General features: G+C 41.7%; 3 protein-coding genes across 5 annotated transcripts in view; 1 reads left to right on the forward strand and 2 right to left on the reverse strand.

The window, feature by feature from the left end:
- Nucleotides 1-1,185: 1,185 nt before the first annotated feature.
- Nucleotides 1,186-17,216, reverse strand: MYSM1 (Myb like, SWIRM and MPN domains 1). The gene is made up of 20 exons (XM_042030813.1): nt 17,106-17,216; nt 15,128-15,203; nt 14,864-14,934; nt 14,523-14,600; nt 14,366-14,392; nt 13,764-13,842; nt 13,172-13,270; nt 11,824-12,578; nt 10,855-10,985; nt 9,798-9,901; nt 8,855-8,932; nt 7,715-7,803; nt 7,340-7,394; nt 7,204-7,254; nt 6,285-6,359; nt 5,820-6,008; nt 5,488-5,620; nt 3,611-3,716; nt 3,434-3,491; nt 1,186-2,631 (listed from the first exon to the last, which is right to left on the reverse strand). The coding sequence occupies exons 1-20, from the start codon at nt 17,162-17,164 to the stop codon at nt 2,467-2,469; spliced, it is 2,478 nt and encodes an 825-aa protein (XP_041886747.1). The 5' UTR covers nt 17,165-17,216; the 3' UTR covers nt 1,186-2,466.
- The window catches only part of FGGY (FGGY carbohydrate kinase domain containing), a 282,932-nt gene continuing 273,641 nt past the window's right edge, over nt 17,200-26,490 (forward strand). For all 3 annotated transcript variants that reach the window (XM_042030819.1, XM_042030821.1, XM_042030825.1), the window contains exon 1: nt 17,200-17,272. The gene's annotated coding sequence lies outside the window, so the exon portion shown is untranslated. The remainder of the gene's footprint in view (nt 17,273-26,490) is intronic.
- LOC121665912 (CARD- and ANK-domain containing inflammasome adapter protein-like) lies at nt 18,323-21,688 on the reverse strand. Its single transcript, XM_042030814.1, has one exon. The coding sequence runs from the start codon at nt 21,153-21,155 to the stop codon at nt 18,888-18,890; it is 2,268 nt and encodes a 755-aa protein (XP_041886748.1). The 5' UTR covers nt 21,156-21,688; the 3' UTR covers nt 18,323-18,887.

Here is a 26,490-nt window from a genome sequence, read left to right on the forward strand (position 1 = left end):
GGAATAGCAGATCAGTCTGCACAGGTCCACTGAAACAAAGCCTAGATGGGGGAATAAAAGCTTTATAATAAAAAGTTTTCATGCCTAAAATGTGTTTGGTAGTAGAACTGGTATATCAGTAAAACAGATTTTTATCTCCTGGGAAGCATGCAACTTCCAAACTCATCATTAACCTCTCGGTGAAACTAAATGATGAAAAGTAGGTTAGTTTATTTTCTTACCCTGGCTCATGTCAACTAAATCATTACTCAGCATCACAACTGTGCTCTTTCCAATTCCTACAGAATTCTGTGTGCTAGACTGGACCCTGATGGTACAAACATTGTGTTTTCTCCCACACTACCCTGCAACAAACGCTTGGAAATCTGGAGCCTTTATGTGCATGGCAAAGGCTCAATCCTGTCCCGTGTCCTCAGAAACAAATCACTTCAAAAGTCAGGGTTACTCAAACCTTTCCTTATGTAACAATACTGTTAAATCCAATAATACAACTGTGTTACTTTACCTCAGCGATCATTACAGAAAGAAGCAGCCAGGACATTGTTACCACTACCTGGGTAATCCTGACCCATCCTTCAAGGGCTGGGAATACCATGTGGACAACGAACAGTTTCTACTTCATGGTGCTGTAACACAGGAGGTTCAAAATCCTCCTCCTAACCAGCTCTAATTACTGCTGTCAGGACATTGACACCGGGGGATTTCCCAGAGTAACCTGTGCAAAACTGCAACCCAACAGCCCATGACTGAGAGGGAGGAATGCTTTCCCACCTGGAGTGTAGCTTAACCAGGAATCCAGGAATCCATGCAATACTGGTAGTCAGGAAGCCCCAAAGATGACAATTTAGAGTAAATGCAGGCTGGGTCAACAGGCCAGATAGAGATGGATACACCAAGTGGTAAATTACACACAGTAGTGGGACCTAAAGCTGTGCACATCTGAACATAGAGAGAGCACACAACACCCACCAGTACTTTTGAGTCTATAGCTCTTAAATGTGGGAAAATCACTGAGTTTCAAGGGCTCCTATTTTTGTCTGATCAGGTTCTGCACCTTCCCCTTAGTGACAGAAAGAGACTCATGAAGCCTGATAAAAATATAACATTAACTTCCTGTGAAGGAGTTCCCTCCTTGGGATTTTAAAGCTTTTCAAACTCTTTATACAAACAAGAAGCTGAAACATATAAAATCTTAAAATTCCATTTATGTTATGTAGAACTATATATATACACACACATTTTCTTAACATAAAACTTAGGTCCATTGTCTCCCCTCTAGATATAAACTCTAAGTCTTGCTTGAGACTTTCAAATATATTTTAGACCTCTTTGAGAAACTCTGCCCAAGATAAACCTGTAAATAGTAATACCTGTAAACAAGTCAAGTTTCCTTAGTATTTAGAAAGCAACATTTAAAGCACACTTTTGCTAAAATGATTCACAACGATGCAGCTCATGAAACATTTCCAAGTTGCAATCAGGAAACTTCTCAATCAAGACCAATCTGTGACTGATTTATCTAAATATATACCTGTATGAAATCATAACTGAGGAACTGATATAAACCAGTGTTTTCCTATTGAACTGCACATTATAGAGAAGACTCTGAATATAAAAGTGGGGATTTTTTTCTTTAAAAACACAAATCCTTTTCTTCTCATTGCACTCAGTTTGCCATCAATTAGGAGCTCTTGTTTCCACAGGAAACACTGGCAATTAGAAGTGGACAAACCACAATGATCTGGAGAACAACAAAAAACCTTCCTGTAGAATGGAAGGCCAGAAAGATGCAACCTGTAGTAAGACAGGAGTTACCATTTCCACTGGAAACAAACACAGCCACTACTGAGAAGTCCTGAAACTCATCAGCTTTTTCTCCCCAGTATAGAAGCAGGATGGCAGAGAACGTGCCAAAAAGCTACTTGACCATCAGAATCAATGGGGAAAAGTAATATGAGAAGTAATAGTAAAAAAAGAAATTGGGTGATGTATTTTGCTACCACTGAATGAAACTTCAGACTGGATACCAGGAAAGTCTGAGCTACAAAACTCTCAGTTAAGTTTCCCTTCTGTGAACTCATTCAAACTTACACTCCCTAAAGCAAAGGAACAAATTCATTCTGAATTAGAGGTGCACCTGTAGATAAAAGAATGAAATAAAGTTTCCAAACTGAAGGACTTGAGAGAGGACCAACTCTCCTTGAAGACTGATGCACAGCATTCTTGACAGGGTGTGCTCCTTCCCGAACATCAGGCTGGTCAATCATTAACCTCATTAGCATTAAGAATTCCTTGGGCACACAGGTCACGCACATTAAGAGTTTTCAAAGTGGTTTTAAACCACAACAATAAGATGACACTGGATTCTGTAACACTCACTATCAAAACGGATAAAAATTCTGAAAGAGTTGACAGAATGGAGAGGAGAGGAAGAAATTAAAAAATAAAACCAAAATTCCAAAGCCATCACACCGGCAATTCATGTGAACATTCATTCTCACTTCCTTCAGCATTATCCCTTTTCTCACTCTTGTACGTGGAAAGGAATAAGTTTTCTATCTGAGTCAAGAACTCTTCAGCAATGAGGCAGTTTGTTACCTTGCCCAAAGTCTTCCTCATGCACTCCAAAAGCTAGGCAAGAGAAAAAGAAATTTGTTTTAAATTGCCATTTTTACCCCCTTTCATCTGGTAAGCATTGCAAAGCAGTTTTTATTTATTTATTTAGGATTAACACTACAAAAAGTGTTTGTACATCATAAATTTAAAAGGAACAGTCACATGGGTGATCTAAACCCAAGTCTTCAAAACCAGTTACCCAACAGCTAAATTTCAGAGCATCTATCAACTCAATGTTGGTTTATAAGCAAAGATGTGTTGAGAGGAAACAAAAAGTTCAATGTGTGCAATTACTGTGTGCAAGCTTTCTGTTTATGTCTTTGCTTTGGGCACAGTTTCTGTCTTGGCTGTGCAGTAACGGTACAGCTGCCATTAGTCAGAGCTCCAGAGCAGTGACTACACTGACTGAAAAATTAAGGTTCCTACTTATCCATGATAAACATGGCACAGCAGTATTTTACTGGTGGAACAAAGGAACAGGAAGGCCAAGGCTGCTCTCGAGGTGTGTGCAGGTCTTGACAGTGAAAGAACACAAAATGCTGAGAAAAGACTGAGTAATTTTTCATTAATTCTCCTCCAAACTGAGGGTCAAACCCGGTGTCTGCACATAACCACATCCCCACCTCTCCCAGAGGAGGATCTTTATTTTCACTGTGTTGTAAGTAAATAAGCTGTGCCACAGAATTCATTTATTGTCACCAATTTACATCTCTGATTTGTAGAAGTGTAACTAACTTCAGGTGACTTCTCCTGATATGAAACAGATTTGCATTTAAAAACACATCTAACATTAAAAAGTTAAGAGAAGAAAACTTACTTTTTGCAAACAAGTCAGGTCAGAATCTCTATGAAAAATTTTATCCATGGGGACACTGCTGTTGGAAGAAAAACAAACAGGAGTGCTGGGGAAAGCAGCCACAGGTCTTGACTGGAACATAACAATAAACATAGAAACATTCCAACCTGTGTGTTTGTAACAGAACTAGACACTTACCTATGGCAAAATCTGTATTTTTCAATTATCCACCGTGTTTTTTCAAATATTAATTCCCACTGAGGCTCCTCCAACATCTGTTCCGTTTCAAATTTGTAGGGCAGGCCTGCAATCAATTGAAGATCATTATTCAGTGTGTTTTTCCTGTTTAGTTTAGGTGCAATCCCTCCCTTCCCCATAATTGTTCCTCATTTATTACTGACTGCAGAAGCCTGTAGTTCTGTTCCTTGACAACATTAAGGAGGTTAAAGTAAAAGGATGACGTGTTTTGGATTCCAAATTTAACTCTGGTGGGAGTAGGAACAAATCTGTTCTCCTCCCTGCCCTTGCCAATTCCCATTCCATAAGGAAGGGCACAGAAATCTACAACAAACCCAGAAATGGAAAAATTAAGTGTTTATAACTTAGTAGCACTTTTTTAGTCTCTGTAAGATTTATATGGTTATTAAATTAATTAAAAAGGTTTAATTTTTAAGTATAAATGGGCTGATGGTGAAGTGCTGACTACTGTTCTCAATTTCAAAGGAATTTTGCTCAAAAATGAAGAAATTCTACTCATTTACTGCATGTGGGGGAAGAGAATGTTAGAAAATATTTTAAAGGAGAATCAGAAAGTTATTTGCAGAACACAATTTGTTTAGCAAAAATCAGGAAGAAAGAGACTGTACATTTCAGTAAATCATTTCCAAAGAACCAGAGGAGATGGCATTTTGTAAAACCTTGATTTCAGGAGCGAAACAGAAATCTGAACTCCTCCGACAGAAAATGCACGTGACTACAAAAATGTCTTCTAAGGGCAATAGAGTTTGTCAGTATTTTAACTCCCCCCACAAGGGTGGGATGTGTGGGAAAAGAGGATAGAAGTGCAGGACTCTCAGTGTGGTAAACAGGAACTGGGGCACAGATGTGGCCACTGCTCCCCCGGCCCCAGGATTGTGCAGTGAGGCTCCAGGCAGAGGGGCTCCCCTTCCTGCTTCCACAGGAAAAAACAGAGGGAACTGTGGGCTCACAAGGCCTCAGTTACTGCTGTGCCAAGAGAACTGGAAACCTTGGAGTGTGGATGCCAAAATCAGGACTTTATAAATAGAGGGAGGAGGAGAGAGAACAGGTAGCTAGCAGAACTATCTACTGTTATCAGGGGAATTTCCCTCAAATCCATGTCAGGAAAAGAGCAGAAGATCTCATCATCACTTGCAATACAGCAAATTTTATGTGGTATGTCCTTAACTGTTCAAGAAAGGAAAGGATCCTGTTTTCATGAAATGCCAATGGTATTTTTAATCAAGAATTTGTTCCCTTAGGTGGGGGTTCATGCCAGCACCATTTCAGCTTTCATGCCTTGTGTTCCCCTGGACAGCTGGCACATGTATGTGATCCTTTGACCTTCTGAATGCCATGCTACCCAAAAATTAGGGATTTTTGGCCACTATAGCAGCCAATTCTTTGCTATTTACTTCTGTCTCCTCGAGCAGAGAATCTGTTCAGAACACTGTAACGTAGCAAAAGCCAAGTAAGATATGAGACAGTTTCTAAGCTGTTCATATGGATTCTGTATGTAAATAACAGGGACCCGTGTCCCAACCCTTTCACTTCTTTCACGAATTGTGGGAATTACTAATACAGAAGATCAATCTTGTATATATTTATACTTGTGTATTCCTGTCCTGACAGCACAGAAACTTGCAGGTTTATTCTTTCAGTGAAATGCATGGGTTTTTCCAGCACACGTTACCATTATGAATTACACTATTTATATAATACCATCATATTACCAATATAAATACTGATTTCTCTGGTTCAAAACCAGATATTTTCCCCTTAAGATCCAAAAGGGGAAGGCAAATGAGGACACTGGTTAATAAAAGACGGGTACTTACGATAGGAACCGTCAGAACTGATCTCGTCACTAATGACCAGACAGGTGATCTGGGAATAGGGGAGAGGATTATTCCTGTTGTAAGGGCTTATGATCATTCCGATGAACATGGCACCACCCCTGGAGAAATAGCTCTAAAAACACAAAAACACAGAAAAAAAACCACATACAAAACTCCAATCTTGTTCAGGCAATGCTGCAATCTAAAAAGAGCATTTATGTCAATTGATGCTGAGCTGATGTAAGATGCATTGGTGCAACAGTGAATTAACCCATAAACACCACGGAGGCCTCAGGGCTGCCGGGGTGCTCTGCTGAGCGCTTTTGCTGTACCTGGTATTTAGCCTGAGTGTCGATGTCCCGGATGGAGGGGTTGGGGTCGAAGGCGGGGTGGGAATGGTACCAGCCGATGACCTGGAAGCCCCTGGCCGCCAGCGATTCCGAAGCCTGAGTCTGGGACACCGGGTCCATCTCGCACTGCAGGCCTGTGCTCAGGCTGTTGCACGGCTCTGCTGCACACACCTGTGAAAAGAACCTCCAGCTGCATCAATGCAAGAAACCTCCAGCAGTTACATAAAACTTAACGAGTTTTAAGAATCATTTACCAGATCTTCCTCGTGATGCAGCTGACACTTGAACACAAGCTTAACTCTCATATTTCAAGACTACAGTAATGAACTTCAACTTTAATATAATTAATTAATTGCCCTTCAGAAGTAAGTTACATTTATTCAAATTATAGCTATGATCATTCCAGTTTTGATATTATAGAGAAAATGTGAAAAGACAAACACTTACTTCCACGGTCTTATCAGCTTCAGAGTACCTTCCACCGAGCAGCCCAATCACTTCTGCCAGAGACACGTGAGAGTGCTGGAATGAGATCAAACAAGTAGGAAAGTCCAAGTTGTGGGATTTCTCACAAGTCAGTGACTTCTCAAGGATATGGAGAAGGAAAGCTCAAGACAGCTCAAGACAACTCAAGACTCTCAAATAGCCAGTACTTCATTTAAAGCAAACAGAAAAGATTAAATTTGCTTATTATATACACACCACAGATGTAGTGCAAGGGTGCAACACTTCCATACACGAGGCAATGCTGGCTTCAAAAACTGCAGCCTGGGCAGAGCTGAACAACTGCACACATTTTGGTACAGCCTGTTGTTCTTGAAAAAACCCACACATTGCTTTGCAAACACAAAATCAGTTCCCAGACTGGGAGAAAATGAAGCCATAGATTTCAGAAGGGCAGTCTGTTCCAGAAAGTAGCTTTAAGCAAGTTAGATTTAAAGTATGACAGAGAGTAGTAAGTAGTAAAGCTCTCAGTAAAGTAGCAAAGCTCTTACTACTTTTTCTAGAAGGTCAACAGTTGTACATTAAGCACAATACAAAACCCATTCATTTTAGGGGCTTTATTTAATACTAGATTCTCACTGCTAGGTCTGACTGGAAAGAATCACAGAATGGTTTGGGTTGGAAGGAAACTTAATGATTATCTCATTATTCCCCCTCTCATGGGCAGGGACACCTTCCATTAGACCAGGCTGTTCAGAGCCCCACCCACCCTGGCCTTGAACACTTCCAGAGATGGGGCAACCACAGCTTCTCTGGGCGAACTCTTCTATTTTCTTGGTCTTCTTATGTTGCTCATTAAAAAATCCCCCAAACCCACAGCATACACATCACAGCTTTTTGAAAGACAAAACTTAACGCTCACCAAATCCATTATTAAAAGTGCTTCGGAAGACACTTTCACCTGAAAGGGTGCCTGAAATGACAAACACAATAATGAATATAAGGAAAGTAACCCAAAGCAATGTAGCCTTCTTGGTAGTTCCCTCAGAGGCACATACCTGCTTCTCTTCCGTGAACAAACAGCATGGTATCAGCTGAAAGGGATCAAAGGAACTATAAAATGAAAGAAAATTTCTCTAAAGATGTAGGACAGTCAGGAAACTTTTCAAGTTTCCCACTGCCTCCTTGGCAAAAGGAGGAATAACCTTGTTTTCTTCACTGGATTTTCTCATCCCACATTAGGATGGCTTCCACCAAATACAGAAATGTCACTTCCCACACTCCTGAATTCCAACATGGAACATCTGAAATGCATCCCTGCTATTTCAGACCATGATACATATTAATGCTTTGCAGGGTTCCAGCCTGACACTACACAGGACATTTGTTCAGCTCCTAGCAGATCTGTGTTCGAACACGATGCAATCAAATACCTTTTGATTTGTCTCGAACCTTTAGAAGATTTTGCAGGTTTCAGTTTTTCTTCCTCTCTCCTTCTTGCTAATTCTTCAGCCGAGAGATGCTGAAAAGATTTTTTAAAAAAATTCAATATTTTAATGTCTGAAGTGCTTTTTCAGCCCTGATTGCAAAACCAGCCCAGAATAAATTCTTGATATAATTAGTGTATTACAAGACTATTCAAGACAGAGGCAACAGCCATGGCAGAACCAAGCAGTGTGGAAGGAGTGACAATCTGAGATCAAGTCCACAAGGTGTCTGTTTAATGCCTGATGAGAGAATTCTCTCACTCTCCAAGTCAATTAAATTCAGTAAAATCACAGCCCACATCACAAACCAGGTGTAAATCCAGGTGTGACAATCTGCCATTACCACAGCCAGAATTTATCATGACCACTCTTTAGGGATGAAGTTTTTCAACCTTTATTTCCGTCCAAATATGTATTTTGCAGGAAGTGTTGCAATTATTAAACTACAATTACTCAAAAGTAGGTATGGCATGATAACATTATGGAAGTAATTGTTACAGGAAATTACTGAAAGGTTGAAAATTAAGAAGGTTTTCTCTACAGGAAAATTGGATGTTTACAGTTCTTTACTTTTCATATAATTTGAAATTGTAGGAACAGACAAATATTTTCTTTCCAATTCTCCCATAAAATATTTAACCTTGTATGAATTTTTAAAGCACTTAATAAACCACAATATTCTGGGGATATTGCTAGTAGCAGAATTAATATTAGGAACTCATTATCACCTGCATAAGGAGCATAAGGAAACCATACAGGACTGAAAATGTAACATTTAAATGTTATTCTCCCATCCCCTACCATTACCATTAAGGCAGTTAACTGAAAGCAACGGGTCATGAAATCTCCTACAAGACAAGGCAAAGAGTTTTTATGGGCATAAAACCCCTGTGCAAACCCCAAATGCAGTTGTATTTATCAGCATGAAGATGTACCAGCTGCTGCATTACTTTCAAATTACACTTCCACAAGAGAGGGTAAGTCCCTGTGACACAACTGTTCCCTTGTCTGTTTAATGCAACACCACCTGCCAGCAATTAGCAAGAATTGATGATTTAAGGCACGTTTAAAACACAGGAGGGTTACCTCAAATGTCTGTCCTTCCAAATCCTTTGCATCACACCAGTTTCCCCAAGGGTCCCGCACTCGCCGTCTTCTCGTGCGCTGAGGCAAGAAACCACCATGAGTCAAAGCTCTTATCCCGAAAAAACTGCATTTCCTTCATCTAGGCAGCCATGAGGACATTGTCCAAAAGGTCACTGCCCCAGGAGTGGTACTGACACTCTGACATGTTCCCATAAGAGAGAGAACACCCCGAGCTCTGTAGAATTAAGGAGCTCACAATCTGTCCCGAAATACCATCAGTGATATTTAAGGCTGCGAAGGCTGTTGGTATTCCCTGGAATATCAGCATCCCTGACAGCAACAGGGCATTGATATCCAGCTCTGAATTATTGCTCAGACAACACACAAAGCTATAAACTCCATGTGTTTACATTCAGTGTATGCTACAGTTCTTTACATTTCAATTTACTAGTTTTAAAGTGGGATTGATTTAGTTTTCCTCTCATCAACTGATTTACTTTGCTGTGAAGTACTTAAAAATGCTACATTAAGTGTGAATATAAAAATTAACTTTGGCAAGCCTTGGTAATTCATGCAATTATAAATGAGTTACTACTGCATTTAATTGTGTGCATAGGGGTCTCAGTAAGCCGTAACACATACCTACTGTATTTAACAGTTGAAATGCAAACAATCACACACTGCAATGCACTTCACTATTTTCTGGCTAATAAATTGTGGGGAGGAGTGGGTTTGGGCTGCAGGGGAAGGCCTGCAAGACAACTGAAGTAAAGTACATGAACAAGTGAGTGGGTGTGAGACACCTGTACCTAGACCGACACCCCAATCACAGGGCACTCTAACGAAACTGCAACCTGAATGAGGGGAGAAATTCCCCGAGGTGCCCTGGCTTGCAAATGCAAACTGGGAGGATTTCCCCCCTTTCTTCTGCCCCAGGCTGTACCATGGACTGCAGGCGCTGGGCCAGCTGATAGGCTTCCACCGTGTCCTTGCCCTCCCTGCAGCGGCTCCTGTCGGCGGGCTGGGGCCGGTTGTACACAGCCTGTTCTGCAGGACACACAGGGGACAATTCCTGTGTCAGCAGAGCTCAGGGCCACTCAGCACTGCCACACACACAGGAATGACATGGGTAAGTGTTAGCAGCAAATGGCACAGGAAAAAAGCAACCAAAATCCTCACAGTGAAAATACATCTCTTGACGTTCATAATTCTGAGTGATGACACAGCCCTCTCCCACTACGCTTTTAAAACAACTGAACATCCTTCCTTATTATTAATTAATTTTTAATAACTTTACTTTAGACAAAATGTACTTGCAAGACACGTTGCTCCTCTCCTAAGTAACTGTCATGCAGCTTTGGACCAAAATCCATTCAGGCACTCTAAGCCAACATCAAGTTACAGCTGTATGTTCACTTTTAACAGGTAACCTAATTTTAACATGTCAATTGTTTAAAAACTAGCCCTGAGGATGAAGGCATTGGGGTTTATTTAGGAATTAGTTATAATTTAGCATGGGAGAAGAAACAATTACTCGAATTCCAACTAGTAAGAAGACACGCAGAATTTCAGATACAGCTGGTAACCTCAATTATTCATTAAAATGAATAATTTCCAGTTTCTTGCTGGAAGGCAGGAGTGAGTAGTTCCTCCATGTCATCAGAATTTCAGATACAGCAGAATTTCAGATGCAGCTGGCATCAGGATACACAGAAAAGCACAAAACAAAAAACACATCCCACCAGCTAGTGGGTGGTAAACAGGAGGGAAGGGGAAAAGAAAGAAAAAATAAAAGGTTTTGTGTGAATCCAAAATTCATAGTCAACAGGTTACAAGCTCCTCTAGATTTTGCAGGGTAATGAGAGACAATCTGTGAGAAGGTCCTTCCTAGCAAGGATGAATGTGCATCCTCTGTGGGAGCAGCACACCCTAATGCTGGGCAGTCCTTCAACATGACACCAAAGAAGGCTCTTTATTGATTCCAACAGAAATATCTTTACCACAGCCAAAGTTGATTGCTCCTATCAGCTCCAGGTACGTGTGGATCCGCCCGATGCAGTTGACGTCCCCGCAGTTCTTCAGGCCAGGACGCACCGAGGTCTTGTTCAGGTATTTGGGTTTGCATCTCTCCCTGAAACAAAGCACAGCACCTTGTCAAAGAGCAGAACAGACCCCGAGGGGACAAGGGAATTGTGTGACCTTAACTGAGGTCCTGTTTTCACTCTCTAGGCACTTATTCCTTCCTTTCAAACTGATACGGAATCTTTTCAGTTCAACACTTCTCTGGTGTGGAATGGCATTTTAGTCTCTCTTTGCAACTAGAACAAGCTGTCAGAGCACAAGACAACTGAGTGAGAACAAAGTTAAACTCAGTAATTCTTTCTACTTCAAAGCAAGCACAAACCAACACTGGCAACCAAACTATCTTGAGCCTGCTACCACAAGTCACTATGATTCCTTACACTAATCCTTGGGATATGGAATATCAAATATTTAAGTGTACAAGCACCACTCCAAATTGATTCTTAATTTGAGGCATTCTTTTGGTCAACATTATTTGCTCTAGCACAGATTATTACTTCTTGCTGCCCTTCTTTAAAGGCAGGGCTACAGAATTAATGCCACTGGTTATTTTAAGGAACCATTTATTAAAACCATTCTTTACATACAGGATGGCAAAAATGGCAAGAAAATAGCATAGCCAAAACAAATGCAGCCTGTTCTGGTACAGGACATTAATTTTCTTAATGTTTCTAAGTACTTTCATTCCTCAGCTTCCAAAATGCCAGAGAAAAAATAGGGAAAATGCAAAAGAAGCATTAATAATGAATGCTGTTCACTGGCAACCTACCATACAATTAATTTTACTCTTTTCCGAAGTAAGCTATTAGTGCTAAGTAGTGTTTTAACTACATCAAACCAGGATATCTTAATCACTTATTTCAATAAAATAAATTAATGCATCTCACCACTGGTCCAAAATATAATTCCTGATTTTCAAATAACGCTCTGGTGTTTTGGCCTGGCGCCCTTCGAAGAATTCGGGAATAGCCTGCTTTTCTTCTTCCAGAATGATGCTTCTGTCAACCTCCACTTCTTGATCAGGTGGCTTCAGCTCCTCTGCTTCCTCTTGATGATCTTCATCCACTTGGCACGAAGAAGGAAAAAGCAATCCATTATCAGCTGGGTCTCTTTGCTCCTCACTGAGCTCCTGATCAGTTCCTTGTGCAGTCCCATGACATGTGACTGGTCCACCTTGTTCAGCTTTCTCAATGAAGTTATTGTACTGCTGGTAATTCAAATTCACAGCGTTATCCCCATTGAGGTGCTGGGAACACGTTGCTGCCACCGCAGGAAATACCAACGCATCCACTGTCTCTGGCCTGGTATGGTGAGGATCTTCTTTAGGTAAAGCAGTTGCAGAACTGTGTCCAGCAGATGAAAAACCTTGTTCCACTGCTTTTGTTTCTTCAACTGTACTTCTTGGAATAACAGGAAATTCAGATTTTGCAGTTTCTTGCTGGAAGGCAGGAGTGAGTAGTTCATCCATGTCATCAGTTATGTCCACTTCCTCATCATCTGACAGCTTTTCAATTTTCACTGCGTTCAGGTTGGGGTCTGCACGGCCTCTCAAGTTTCCAGCTTCTACCCTTACTCCATCCTCCATGGGAAGGCTGCTCCCACACTGACTTTGCTCTTCTTTTTCAGAATCACCATTTTTTGCCTTAGGAAAATATAAAACACTTTTAGGAGGGAGAAACAAACCAAACCCATCTGCCTGCCAAATAATCAGAACTATTTTATTAAAGCAGCAGACATTCTGAAGTGTTTCTTCTTTGATTTATCCTTTTAATTTATTTTAATCCATTGCAACTGACTTTTACACAGCATTACTGGGATACTTTAGCCCAAGTGGAAATTTACATGCATTTCCAGTCAAAAAACCCTAGAAAGTTGTTATTTCTTCTTAAAATCCACGAAATCTCAAATGAGGATGAAGCTAAAACTACAACACACAGCAAAAACAGCTATATAGTGGAAAACCAGTATTTTCAGACTAACAACCAACAGTATAAGAGACCACAATTATACTACATTTATTGTTTAGTTATATCAGCAATAAAAATACTGGTCACACTAGGAATTTGAAATCAGGTCTGATTTCACATTTAAATCTGCAAATAGGATATTGCACTTTTCTGAATATGGGAATGAATAGAATACCTGCTTTGACAGCAGTGCCCTGAAAAGACGGATTAAAACCAAGCTACCCATTGGCAAACACCTTTTTGCCAGCTCCAGGGATGCTCCATTTACCTTGTTCCTAAAGTACTGCCGAGCGTAGCTCTTGACTTGCAGAACCGTTCGAGTGCCGATCAACTTGGCAATTTTCGTCCACCTGCGGCCAAATTTCACCTAAAACAACAAAGCACATGGAAGTCACCCAAACACTGACATCCCACACATGGCACTGCATGTGTCAAATGAGTTCAAAACCTCGATTATTCATTAAAATACACACACAGTACAGCAGACCCATGGTAAAGAACCTCACTATTCATGTCCTACCAAGACTGAAACTGCATCCAGTAGTAAGAATTCTTGTTATTATTAACTAGAGGATCTTCTTCACCCAGTTCAGGCACTCTGCTGCCTGCTATCCCAAGCAATCCTTGTGCCTGGCAAAGCAAACCCTTTTACAACTGGCACAACCATATAATCTCCGCAGACCTTACAACAGTAAAGGATTTCACTTGATTACCTGATCTACCTTAAGGACACACTGTACTTCCCATAGTTAATGCAGCATTGTGATTGTACAACGTGTTTACAATACGTGTTAACTCCTTTGCTGTTCAAGATAAACTCATTAATTCAATTCATTTTTTATATTTATAGATATACTCACCAGTCCTTGCTCAAACAGCTCTTTTTCCTCTGATGTCCACTTCAAGGAGCAGCCAGGTGCTTTTGTAGGCAATCGCACCCTGGGAATGCAGGAAGCAGAAATCAGTGCTTTCCCAAATCCAGATATTCTCCAATCCCAGTCACTCAAGGCACCTTCTGACAAGAGGACTACTCCCCGTCTTTGGTAAAACTCAAAGTATTGCTTTAAACATGAATGTGACTCAAAAATAAAATACGGAGAATCACATCAGCTTGTCCATCACACTGGAAGATTTAAGGCAACTCGATACTCATCAGTGACTTGTGGCACAGAAATACATAAAAGCAGGCAACAGAAAAGATCAGGCAAAAAAGCCAACTAGAATTACCAATTTTTTATTGTAAACCACTGTGCTACCAAAAAAAACCCCCAAACCTGGTTTACTCCAACCTGTTGTCACACACAACAGTATTTCTTCCTGTTGAAAGGTCTCTTAAATAATTTTATACAGCCAAATAAAAGAAACTTTGATTTTTATTAACATAATATCTAGTAACTTAACAAAATCAGACACCACACTTAAAAATGCAATTCAGTGCAATTCAATGTTAAAATGTACATACGTGACTTTTCCAGTTTTCTTATGTGGGCTGCAAATAAAAGAGTGAAAATAAAAATTAGTAACTGTGCTGCTGGTGCATATCTCAGCAAATAAACTTATTTTAGAAGGACTTTTCTTTCTACTCAGCTAAGTAAGAATTTTTCCCAGACAGATCTTACCTTTTCATAGATCTTTTCTCTACTTCCTTTTGGCTGAGCCATATTTTTTCAGAAAGTGATTTATTAGATAAATAATATCTGAAACAGTCATTAAGTTTTCAAAGCACCAGAGATATTTGTACATGCGAGAATTTTAATAATCATATAAATTACACTGCTTCAGAATTACCCAGCTGTAGAAACAAATACTGCCATTTCTACAGCAGGATTTCTGCAATCTATCTACAAGATGACAGAGCTTCAGTCACCTTTACAGAGAAAGGTTTGTCCAGTTCTTTTGGAAAGAAGAGGTTTTTTAGCATTCTACAGGAAAACTTAAATCCAAATCAGCAAAAGGATACTCTTCCTCCAGCAACATCTTCTCTATGACAGCCCTGTTTTCTTCACTAATGCTGCTGTCCAACATCCAGGGCTGCAAATAACAAAAATACAGTTTAGTGTCTGAATTCTGTCACACTGTACTTGAGTACTGACAATAAACAGATTCTAAAAGTAAGGAAAAACCACTGGTTAAAAACCTAAAAGAGTGTCTACATGGAGGAAAGAGAGAACACAGAAGCTCTGATAACCTTGCTAGAAGCAGCATTCATTTAAAAAATACTTACAAGACTGTTGCCAGTTCTCCAAGATGAATCAAGATAGTGATCCTGCAGCAGGCTTGATGCTGTGTTTCCATGATCTCTGAAAGAAACTCCAGTGTTCAGAATAACTACATTTTTAATATTAAGAGTGTCATCGAGTTGTATTATCTCCACTAAACATTTCTACATCTTTCCCCCAATCAGGTAAAAACAAACTGTTTCCCTGTTGAGGAGAGCTCCTACTTACACAAGATTTAATAGAATCCTGTCATACAGGGTGGTTAGAACCATAGAATAAAATCCTGGAATGGTTTGGTTGGAAGATCATCTCATTCCAACCCCCTAGACCAGTTGCTCTAAGCCCTGTCCAACCTGGCCAGGGCTCACCACCCTCACAGGGAAGAGTTTCTTCCCAATATTTAACTGAGTGCTCTTACAGACTTCATCCAGTTTATACTTAATCTTTTCTGTAAATAACTATTGATTAGAGATCTGTCACTGATTAACATCATTGATCAACTTCCTTTTATTTTCATGCAGCATAAGATCTCCTTAATAATTCATGTAATTACTTGTTTTCAAAAATCTTTGCTTCCAGAACATTCAGACTTGTCTAATTAGCCCTATATTCCCTGCAGTGTTACTAAATCAAACTCACCTACTACTCTGAAGTGCTTTGTGCAGCACTTCAAACATCTCTTTATAGGATAAAAGATCAGGATGAGTCTCCATGTCCAGAAATCAATACAACTCCTGCTTCTTTTGGAGCATATCCAGGAGAGGGTGGGATCAACAGCCCCCTTTGCCAGCAGCCTGTCTGCAGCAGTGGCAGGGGCTACTTGAGGGCAGTGTGTCTCTGGTATAAACCTCTCGTTCTCTCCCAGCACCTGCAAGTGCTTGATCTGAGGCATTACAGTCACTGCCCATTCACTCCAGCATCCCTTATCCATGAATCTGCTGAAGCCCAGAAAGCCAATGGCATCCTGGGCTGCATCAAAAGCAGCATGGCCAGCAAGGCACAGGAGGCAATTCTGCCCCTCTGCTCTGCTCTGGTGAGACCTCACTTGGAGTGCTGTATCCACCTCTGGGGTCCTCAACATAAGAAGGACATGGAAGTGTTGGAGCAAGCCCAGAGGAAGCCATGAAGTTGATAAGAGCGGTGGAGCACCTCCCCTACAAAGACAGGCTGGGAGAGCTGGGGCTGGTCAGCCTGGAGAAGAGAAGGTTGTGTGGAGACCTGATAGCAAACTTCCAGCTCCCTTCTGAAAGGGCTACAGGGAAGTTAGAGAGGGACTCTTTGCAGGAACTGTAGCGATAGGACAAGGACTAATGGGTACAAACTGAAAGAGGGAAAAATTAGGTCAGATATTAGGAAGAAATTCTTTACTTGAGGATGGTGAAGCCCTGGCACAGGTTGCCCAGGGAGACTGTGGATGCCCCAACCCTGGCAGCGTTGAAAGCCAGACTGAATAAAGCCTTGAGCAACCTGGTCTAGTGGGAGATGTCCCTGTTCATGGCGGGGGAGTTGGGACTAGAAGATCTTTAAGGTCCCTTCCAATCCTTAACATTCCATAATTCTATGAATCAGTTTCCTGCACCTCCCTCCCGGCGTTCAGCTTTCTGAGCCTCCCTGCCTCCGCGAGCTCGCTAACACAGTTACACAACCCAGCACCTTCTCTATGGGTATTTTAAGGATTCTCCCGGCAGCCTCGCAGCGCTGTTCCGGGCTCTGAGGGATCCCATGAGGGCGGTTCCGCGTTCTCCTCACACCGGCGCTACCACAGCCCCGTTCTCGGTGCCCTTCCCCACGATGCCCCACATCGGCGCTGCCCGCTCTCCACAGGCACTCCGTGTTACTCCAAGGTCTCTCCCGGAGCGGCGAGAAGCGCCCGGCCCGGGTGGCCCCCTCAGCAGCGGCTCCCCCCTCACGACCCCCGCCCACCGCGGACGGACGGGACGCGCTGGCCGGAGCCGCAGCGGGACCCTCGCGACCCTCACTCACCCCGGTGCGGCCGCAGGGTCCCCCTCAATGTCCACCTCGGGCTCCTCCGCCGCCGCCATGACACCGGACCCGCTGCTATCGCGGGAAGGGGCGGGCCCGGCGCCGCGGAGATGGGCGGGAGCAGCGCCCCGAGGAGCGGCCGCGGCGGAGGCGGAGATGGCGCTGGGGTAGGCGGAGCGCGGGGCAACAGGGGCGGGCGGGGAGCTGAGGGACAGGGCCGAGCCGTGAGGGGACAGGGCCGAGAGCTGAGGGGTCAAGGCCGGGCTGTGAGGGGACGTGGCCGGGCTGTGAGGGGACATGGCCGGGAGCTGAAGGGACATGGCTGGGCGATGGGGGAAGGGATGACAGGCAAAGGGGGTCTGAGGAGGAGTGCGGGATGCGGCGATGGAAGGTTGGAGCCCACACTGGTGAGGGGCACCCTCAGAGATATACGCAGGGCTGGGCCCATCACTGCGAGAAGGATGTGGAGGGGCTGGAGCATGTCCAGAGCTGGGGAAAGGCCTGGAGCACAAGTGTGATGAGTGGCTGGGGGTCTCAGCCTGAAGAAAAGGAGGCTCGGGGAGACCTTTTCTCTCTCCACAACCCCCTGACAGGAGGGTGCAGCCAGGTGGGGGTCGGGCTCTGCTCCCGGGGAACAAGGGACAGGACAAGAGGGAACGGCCTCAAGTTGCACCAAGGGAGGTTTAGATTAGATATTAGGAAAAATTCCTTCACAGAAGAGGTGATTGAACATTGAAACACTCTGCCCAGGTTGTTGGTGGAGTCACCATCCCTGGAGGTGTTTAAGAAAAGACTGGACGTGGCACTCAGTGCTCTGGTTTACAAGGTGGTGATCCGTCAAAGGTTGGACTTGATGATCTCAGAAGTCTTTTCCATCCTAAATGGTTCTGTGATCCTGGGTACCCACACAGGTTGTGTGCCCCTGTGTCCTTCAAGTATGTGGTCATGTCTGTTCATTCACCAGGGCATTGTGAGGGTCAAGTTAAAGTGTTGTTTTATCAATAAGAAAAAATCGGTTTTATTCTCATACGTTCTTCAATGTGTTTCATTTCACGAGAGGTATTTGAGTGTTTAAGATAATTTGGCTTGTAATCTGAAGGGAAGTGTAAGGGTTAATTATCATTAACCCCAGAGAACTTTCTGTTGACTCAGAAAGTGTTTCTGTTTATATTTGTGTTGTCATCTCAATACAAATATTTTGAACCAACAAACTCTGTTGCAACCTTTTTATTCTGAACGTTTCATCTTTGTGGTGGAATGGGTTTCAAAGTGAAAATAATAAATGACAAATGCAACGGTTTTTGTTCTCTCTACTTAAAAATGCAAAATCTAGACAATGGTATGATAGAAGAAAGAAAAATAATTGTTAATAATTGTTGTAGTCTCAGGAATACCTTGAGGATACAGACATCTTATTCATAATAGATTTTTTTTTAATTGTAGTTTTACCAAACAATGCTTAACTAAGCTATCCATACAGGCTAATATTCACAGATATATGAAAAGATATTTTCTATCTTTGTCTTGATTTATACTAGAGGAGGTCAAACACAATGTGTTTAAGGCTAGAGCATTTTAAATAGGTCCCAAGTATGACATTCATGAGAGAAGTAGAAGACCGATCAATACTTAAAAGTTTAACAGTGTCTTTAAGATCCATTTTTTTCCAAGATCACCTTTGCTAACTTAATTCTGCCAGCTCAAGCATAATTCTCAATCATACTAGGACTATTCAAAATACATTAAAGAGAATTTAAATGTTAAGGGGTTTTTTTTACATCTTCATTTTGTTATTAACATTTTCTTTCTCAACAGGGTTACAATTTGAGCCTGATTTTCTGTCTTATTAAATTCTGCTACTTGCAGTGGAGTCTTTCTGAGGCTGTTCACAGCAAGCAAACTTGCTTTTTCCCCTCGTGGGCAGTTGAGGAGGGCGCTCACAGCACTGAGGTGTCCGGCCCTGCAGGCGCAGTGCAGCGCAGTGTCCCTGCTGCTGTCCAAGGCGTTGATGGCAGCGCCGTGGCTCAGGAGGAGATTTATCACCTCTCCATGTCCATACTCCGCTGCAATATGCAGGGCTGTCTTCCTCCAAATGTTTCTGTCGTCAATATTTTTATTTTTTTCTGAGGCCAGCAGAATTTTTACGATGTCTATGTTTCCTTTCATGGTGGCATAGTGCAGCGGGGTGCATCCATCCATGTCCTTAGCTCCAGCTCTCCCTTTGTTAGCCAACAGCACTTCCACAATGCTGAGGTGTCCTCTTGTGGCTGCAGCGTGCAGGGGAGTCTTCTTCTCCTTGTCCTGTGCGTTGGGATCAGCTCTGGCCTTCAGGAGCATCTCTGCCATTGTTTTGTCTCCCTGCTCAGCAGCCAAATGTAAAGGGGACTTTGCCTGCTTGTCCTGAGCGTTAACGTGAGCTTTGTGGTGCAGCAGCTGTCGGGCAACATCGGCGTGACCTCTCTGACTTGCGATGTGCAGGGGAGTAACAAAGTCTTTAGTGACAGCGTTAGTTTTGGCCCCAGCATTGACTAAAAGGCCTACCAATGCTCCCTTATTCTGGAGCGCAGCAATGTGGAGCGGGGCTTCCTCGGCTTGGTTCCTGACGTTTGTGTCCATCCCCTTGCGCAGGAGCAGATCTGCGATGGAAGCGGCCCCAGCCCGAACTGCCAAGTGCAGAGCTGTGTCTGCAGCAGGAGTCCTTATTTCCAAGTTTGCTCCTTTTTCCATGAGAACTTGTGCTGACTCTGCTTTGCCCATTTCACAGGCCAGCAGCAAAGGGGTGTAATGAATTTCATTGCGGGCATTGATATCTGTGCCTCTGTCTACTAAAGCTGCTACAACACCATGCAGATTCCTCTGTACAGCTCTAAAAAGAGCTGTCTTCTTTATATCAGAGGACAGATCTTTAGAATATTCCAGTAGTATTTTGAAGATGGCTGGGTGGTCGCTGTTGAAGGCTCTTTCAACCATGTTGGAATCAACAGTGGCTCCAGCTTCTAGAAGTACTTTTGCAGTGTTTTCAGATCCCTGAGAAACAGCGTAACTGAGAGCAGTCTGTCCTCTCTCATCCTTTCCTTCAGTGGAGGTACCAGCCTCTAGAAGCATTTTGGCTAGGCTGCTCTCATCTCTAAGAGCTGCCATGTGCAAAAAGTTGTGCTGGTTCCTGCAACTCCTTGCCTCTTCTTTCAGGAGCATTTTCAATATGTGACTGTGGTTATTCTCTGCAGCCCAGTGAAGTGGTGTCTTGCCTTCCCTGTCCAGAGCGTGCATGGAAGCACCACCTTGGAGAAGCACCTTGACTGCACCTCCGTGGCCTTTCTCAGCAGCCCTGTGCAGGGCTGTTCTCCCTTTCCTGTCCTTCACACCTGTCCTTGCACCTTTGCTGAGCAAATATTCCATGATGGATAGATGGCCATTGGCAGCTGCAACATGCAAAAGTGTTTCACTGGAAGGGTTTAGCACACTGAGATCATTATCCTTCAGTGTTTTCTCTAACTCAGGCAGGGAGCCTTTAGCAACTGCAGCAAAGATGTCGACAGCAACATGATCTTTTCTAGGCTTTGTTGCCCTTGAAAGTGGAGTTACTTTTCCTTTCTTCTTAATTGCCCCTTTATGCTTTTTTCCCACAGGTCTGTCTTTTTTCCCCTGGTGCTGTTCACTGCTATTTTCAACCCAAACCTTATCTTTTTCAAGTAAATACCCAACCAATTGTCTTCTGGCATCTCCAATGCTTTCATTTACTTCACTAACGTATTTTCTTATCTTGCTGTAAAGTTTTGGCTCCACTTGCTTTAAACATGGATAAAAAAAGAGCCTGCAGGCTCGTTCACCTTGAGAAATGAGTATGTCTAAAACCCGAGAGTTCTTTTCTGTTCGTGTCCTGTAGAAACTCAGGACCAGCTTTTTTTCTGGGGTAAAAATACCATTTTCTATCAGCCAGTGCAGGAGCTGGTCTGGGTCATTTATGCCTTGTACGAGCTCTTCTTTTTTAGTCCTTAGGACTTCAATTGCGTATGGATTTGTAAACAGGCTGCTTGAATGCATGTTCATGTTGCTAATCAAAAAGTGAATTGAGGTATTGTTTGAAGGTAAATAGGAAATAGCAAAGCAGGCTCACATATTTTCAGTCTTTTCATAGAACTATGAACGAACAACCGTTGTAGATCGGTGATAAATCTTTAAAGAAATCAAAACTCCCTCACCTTTGAGTTTCCAGTTGTTAGAAGTCCTTTGATCTTCTCTGTTCTTCCTTAGCAACGAGTACAGCTTAATAACAAAACAGAAGTCTGTGATATCTGAAGATATTTCACTTGGAAGGCTTATTCCAGATTTTTAATGCATAATTAGGGGTTAAAAAAATGCTTTTGTGAATCTGATATTTGAATAGAAGATAGTTGTTAGTTGAGTTCCTCTGTTCCTCTGGCCAAGCTGGCTCCTAAATGACCAGTCAATTAAACATGACAAAAGAAAATTCACAGCATAGTTACTGTTGCCATGATCACACACCTCGTATGATCTGAAATGAAAGAGTGCACACTGCCAGCTATGCAGGTGAAAACCCTATAATGCAATGAAATAAAAGCATAAAGACCTAGATAAAAATAAACTGTTTAAGCAGCTGGTTATAAAAAGTGATCCAGCCTTTCTAGTATGAGCTACAGCTCCAGTCAGGGGTATATTTAAGGCCATTTACCTTGTCATTCCTGCTCTAACACAGAGTCTGTCTGGAAAAGTTAATTCTTTTACATGAGGTGGATCAAGGCGTGTGATTCAGTGTGCAATATTTAAAGTATAATTAGAGCTTCAAATCTGTGTAGTCTTCCATATGGATGTAGGACCTTGGGATCTAGCTGTAATTAATTTAACTTATTGGTGTTTAAATTCCCTATGGAAGAGAAGGAAATAAAATAGTAATTATCCACACATTTTGAAACCAATTGAGAGAAAAATTGAGATTATAGAGTTTGAGAAAAGCTGGAGGTAAAATGAGTTAAAAAGTTGAAATCTTGACCTTATTTAAGCAAGTGGGAAATTTTGCCATTAGTTTCTTCATTCAGTGCCCTTTTTGCTGGGTCCTGCTCCCTTTGTATGTATTTTCTTTAATAGTATGTACAAGGTGACTGATAAGATTTTTAATTTTTTGCTGTTGACTTCAACTTTATAAGTAAGATCACAAAATTTATTCTATTAAAAAAAAAAAGTTTTATTGAAGAAATAGCAGGGAAAGGCAAGACTTTTAATATATATTTTGAAAACCAGCCAGTTACCAAGTCAGCGAATTTGACAGCCAATTTAAGAGTCTTGTAATTCCTCTGAAATGGAGAGAAGGGCACTACACCAAGAATAGCAAAACCTTTGTCATTTAGTTAATGATTGTTAACTCATAGCATGGAAAACCGTGGTTTAATGTAGGGAGTCAGGAGCACTGAATGGTGTTCTCAAATCTGCCAGCGACTCACTCTGTGAGCTGCAAATTATTTAGTCTTCTGATTTGGCTTAACTCGATCTCCCTAGATCCTGAAGGTCTATCTGTGCCTTGAGTAAATCAGTTCTTACTTAGTTTGGGGAAATGGGATCTTTATATTGTCATTATTATTCTTCCCATGCGAAATAGAGATAACAATCCTTGATCACCTTCACAGGAAAGTTGTGAGTTCTGGCAGGGGAAAATGTTACATGTGTGCTGAGCAGAGTTGTTATAGGTGACACGGGAATTTTTAGAACTCCTGAAAAATTTAAAAGAAGAAATGGTGATATTCTGTAAGGTTCCATTAGTAAGGCAGTAATTTCCCAGTGTTCTGAATACAGGAATTTCCCTAGTAAACAGGTCCTAGTAGAGATGGAAGGGTGCAGTTCTCCTCCCTGGCCTTGAGGAGGAACATTTGAACAATATTTGCAGGCAGCATCTCTTTCAGAGCCATTTCACTTTATTTTGGAAAGTAATAAGCGGCAAATGATGTGTTATGAGATGCAAATCACAGTTGTCAAAACATAATTATGCGTTTTTTTTGAAAAGTTTCTCATTATAAATATGTGACTTATGAGGAAACTCTGTCTTAAAACAAGAATCACATTGACAAAATTTTGGAAGCTTGTTGTATAGATATGTTTTTAGAAATTATGTTTTAAAAGCCCTTATTTTAAAATTATTATTCTAACTACTTTTAGAATTAAGCCTTTGTTCCAACAATGACTTCACAAAGAGATTCAGAATTGGCTATTTGAAGCGTAATTTTTTGTTTATATCTTTTTCACTTATTAACTCACTTTATTTGACATGTAAATGTTTCAGAGAAGGGAAAAATATTAAGGCTCAACACCTCTTCTCTTTTAATTAAGTGCATGAGACCACAAATATGTCGGATCAGCAGGAAACTGCATTAAAAATAAAAATGGCAGTATTTAATATTACTGGACTTCTAAGAAAATAAGGAAGCTGGAGAGAATAAGAGGCAAATCTTTGGGCTTCTTTGTTATCTTTTATGTTTATTTATTGTCAGAGGGGCATAAGGTACTTCACAGACCACTTTTATTTCTGCTGGCTTCTTTAGCGCCATGTGGACTGGATTATTACGTTGTTTTAAAAGGCTATTTATTAAGTTATTTTAAAAATAAAATTGTGGGCTTTACTAAATTTGTAGATTTGAAGGGCAAGTGATGCCCTTGATAGGAAAGATATAAATTTTGGCCTCTGCTGGATGAGTGGCTGTGCAGGGAACTGTTTAAATCCAGCTGTAGCTGGGACACTTGAGTCAGTTATTTCTGACATACAATCTCAGTTTTGCTCCTAACTCATGTCCTTGGGCAAATCCCTTAATCCCTGTTCCCTGTTTACACAAGCATTAAAAAAGGAAATTTTTTTCTACCTCACAGACACGTCCTAAGTGTTTATTACTGTTGCTGCAGTGCTTTGAAGTTATAGAGTGCTTTGAAGTTTTTGTCCTTTGAAGTATTGTTTTCTGACTTCTCAGCGATGAACATTTATTTCTTAAATTAACGCATGCCCGTGTTCTCTAGCTGATTTTATGTTGCCATGTCATCATCAAATATACATTTAATTTTCTCTATTTTAATTTCTCGAAGATGAAAGCAACCCAAAATACATCTTGAGTGTGGTGAAAGGAGCCTGTGAGGGGATGTGGCTGCGGGAGTGAGGCACCTGCAGAGGTCACCATTCCTCCACCGAGGCTCTTGCCGAGCTGGTGGTTGGGAACTTATCTCGCTGTGCTATAACCAGCCTGTAAGAGATAATACAGCCAACATCATTATCTAAACATCGTGAGGGATGCAGAAATATGTCTGGGTGATCAAGGCATTTTTCTTCATAAACATGGCTCATGAATAGAGCTTTGTTTTGGATAACCAGAAACCTGAGTGTGGCCAAGCTGGTTGAGGTGGAGCTATATTTAGGTAGAGCTGGATTGAGAAACAGCAGTACAAGAAGTGTTCATGGTGATGATTACAGTGAGCTTCACTTGCTCTAACACTGGGAGAGCTGAGCAGTCAGGACGTCTGCAAGAGGCAAAATGCAGTGCTTGGCTTTGCCTGAAGATGAACTGCTGTAAATGAGGGAGGTCCAAAGGGGAGCTTTGGTGCTGAGTGATGAGTTTGTGTCAGTCACATTTCTGTGGAGAGCAAGCTCGAGGCCTTCCTGGCTGGTATTTAGATGGGAGGTGTTCCCTAGGGAAGTGCCATCCCCAGTGGCACACGCAGAACAGGGGTCAGGGCCTGAGTGGGGCCCGCTGAGGGCAGGGAAAGCTGATCTGGGCAGTCTTGTGTTCTGTGCCTGACTCGCAGCTGGGCTCCCATCCCATCCCATCCCATCCCATCCCATCCCATCCCATCCCATCCCATCCCATCCTCCTGCACTCCTTGGTTGCACAGAGCCACCCCTGTGGAGCCTGTGGCAGGCACAGGGCTTGAAAGAGGGACCTGCAGAAGGCACAGCTTCCCAGATTTACTCACTTTTCATGGATGCTTTCAAAATACCAATATTGCAACAGCTGGTATAATACCCCAGGTATTTTATTCTATTTCCAAAACAAGCCAAGGTCTTATCTCAGCCCTGTAGGGCCGTTTCCTCAGGCATAAACAAATGAAGGTCAGTTAAGCGCTGCACCCGTGCAATGCAAACTGCTTTTTTTTCCCAAAGATTAATGTGTACTTTTATGAAGTTCCCAAGCCGGGGTAACTGTGAGTGGACAATGAACATCTGCAAAGTGCCACTGATGGCTGTAAATGCTGACAGAGCGGGCTGGCTGCATCCAGCTGTAGGAATGAGGCTTAAGATCAATAACTCAGCCAAAGTGAGGATTAGGATTGTTTTCCAATTTATCATACATTTCTAACTGAATTTAAGAAGAGTGACCAAACTACTTAGAAACCTTTTTTTTTTTTGCCATTCAGGTTTTGAATAATTAGATTTAAGTATTTTTCTAAAGTTCTTCGTGGCATTACTTGCCAGGCTGTTTTCTAAAAAGCTACACAGTGGAGGTTGAAGGAAAAATAAATTGCTAGTTTTGCTTCACAGAGGTAAAGAAACGTTCTTGTTTCAGAACATAATAAAATAAAAGTTCTTTCAAAAGAAACAGAAAAAATGTTAGCTGTGATATCATGAATGATGTATTTAGCAACTGCAACTTTCATAATGCAAAGTTAAAAAAAATTTGCAAGTTTTTTGTCTAACTGAGCAGTATTACTGGTTATTTGTTTCTATACTTATTTATTTTGCAGACCTATTTCCTGTCACAAGCATAATTTAAATTTAAGAGCTAATTGTCAATCTGTGGACACTAACTGGCTGAAAGCTGTATCAGTGGTATAATTTTATCTTGTAATTTTAGAGCTATAAATGCCTCCTTTCAGACCTAGGCTAACAGAAAACAGCTATGGTGAAACGCAAGCCCTCCTATCATTAGGATAAGACATAAATGATGTAGAAGTACTGAGTTACTAAATGCTGAGGCAGTTTCAAGGATCAGCAAAACCAAATGTAGAGAGGGACAGGGTTTTTCTCCAAAATGGGCAGATTTTTTTGCAGTGTAAACCAAACAAGCCCTTCTGGTTGTGAGTCAGGAACATGCACTTTGTCAGTGAAGTCTTACAGAAGAAAATACTTTATAGAAGTTCTGTAACTGTTGAAGACAGTGAGGATCCTCCTCACACCCCAGCATTGCTCCCAGAAGGGTGTGGTGCTGTCACTGCATCTCCCTCAGAAGCCTTTTGGCCAAATTGGCTTTGTAGAGGTAGAGTACTTAGTGAAAACGATTCTGAATTTGCACCAGTGCCAAGGAGAATTTTGTTCTAAGTGATTATAAAAATCCATCACCAATACATCTTCACTGTTCTATCTAAATCTCTCCATCTATAGCACTTTCCTAGTCTT

The sequence above is a fragment of the Corvus kubaryi genome, unplaced genomic scaffold (genome assembly GCF_017639235.1).
Source record: "Corvus kubaryi isolate FWS band 111438036 unplaced genomic scaffold, C.kubaryi_AGA036_p1.0 37334, whole genome shotgun sequence".
NCBI classification, from domain to species: domain Eukaryota; kingdom Metazoa; phylum Chordata; class Aves; order Passeriformes; family Corvidae; genus Corvus; species Corvus kubaryi.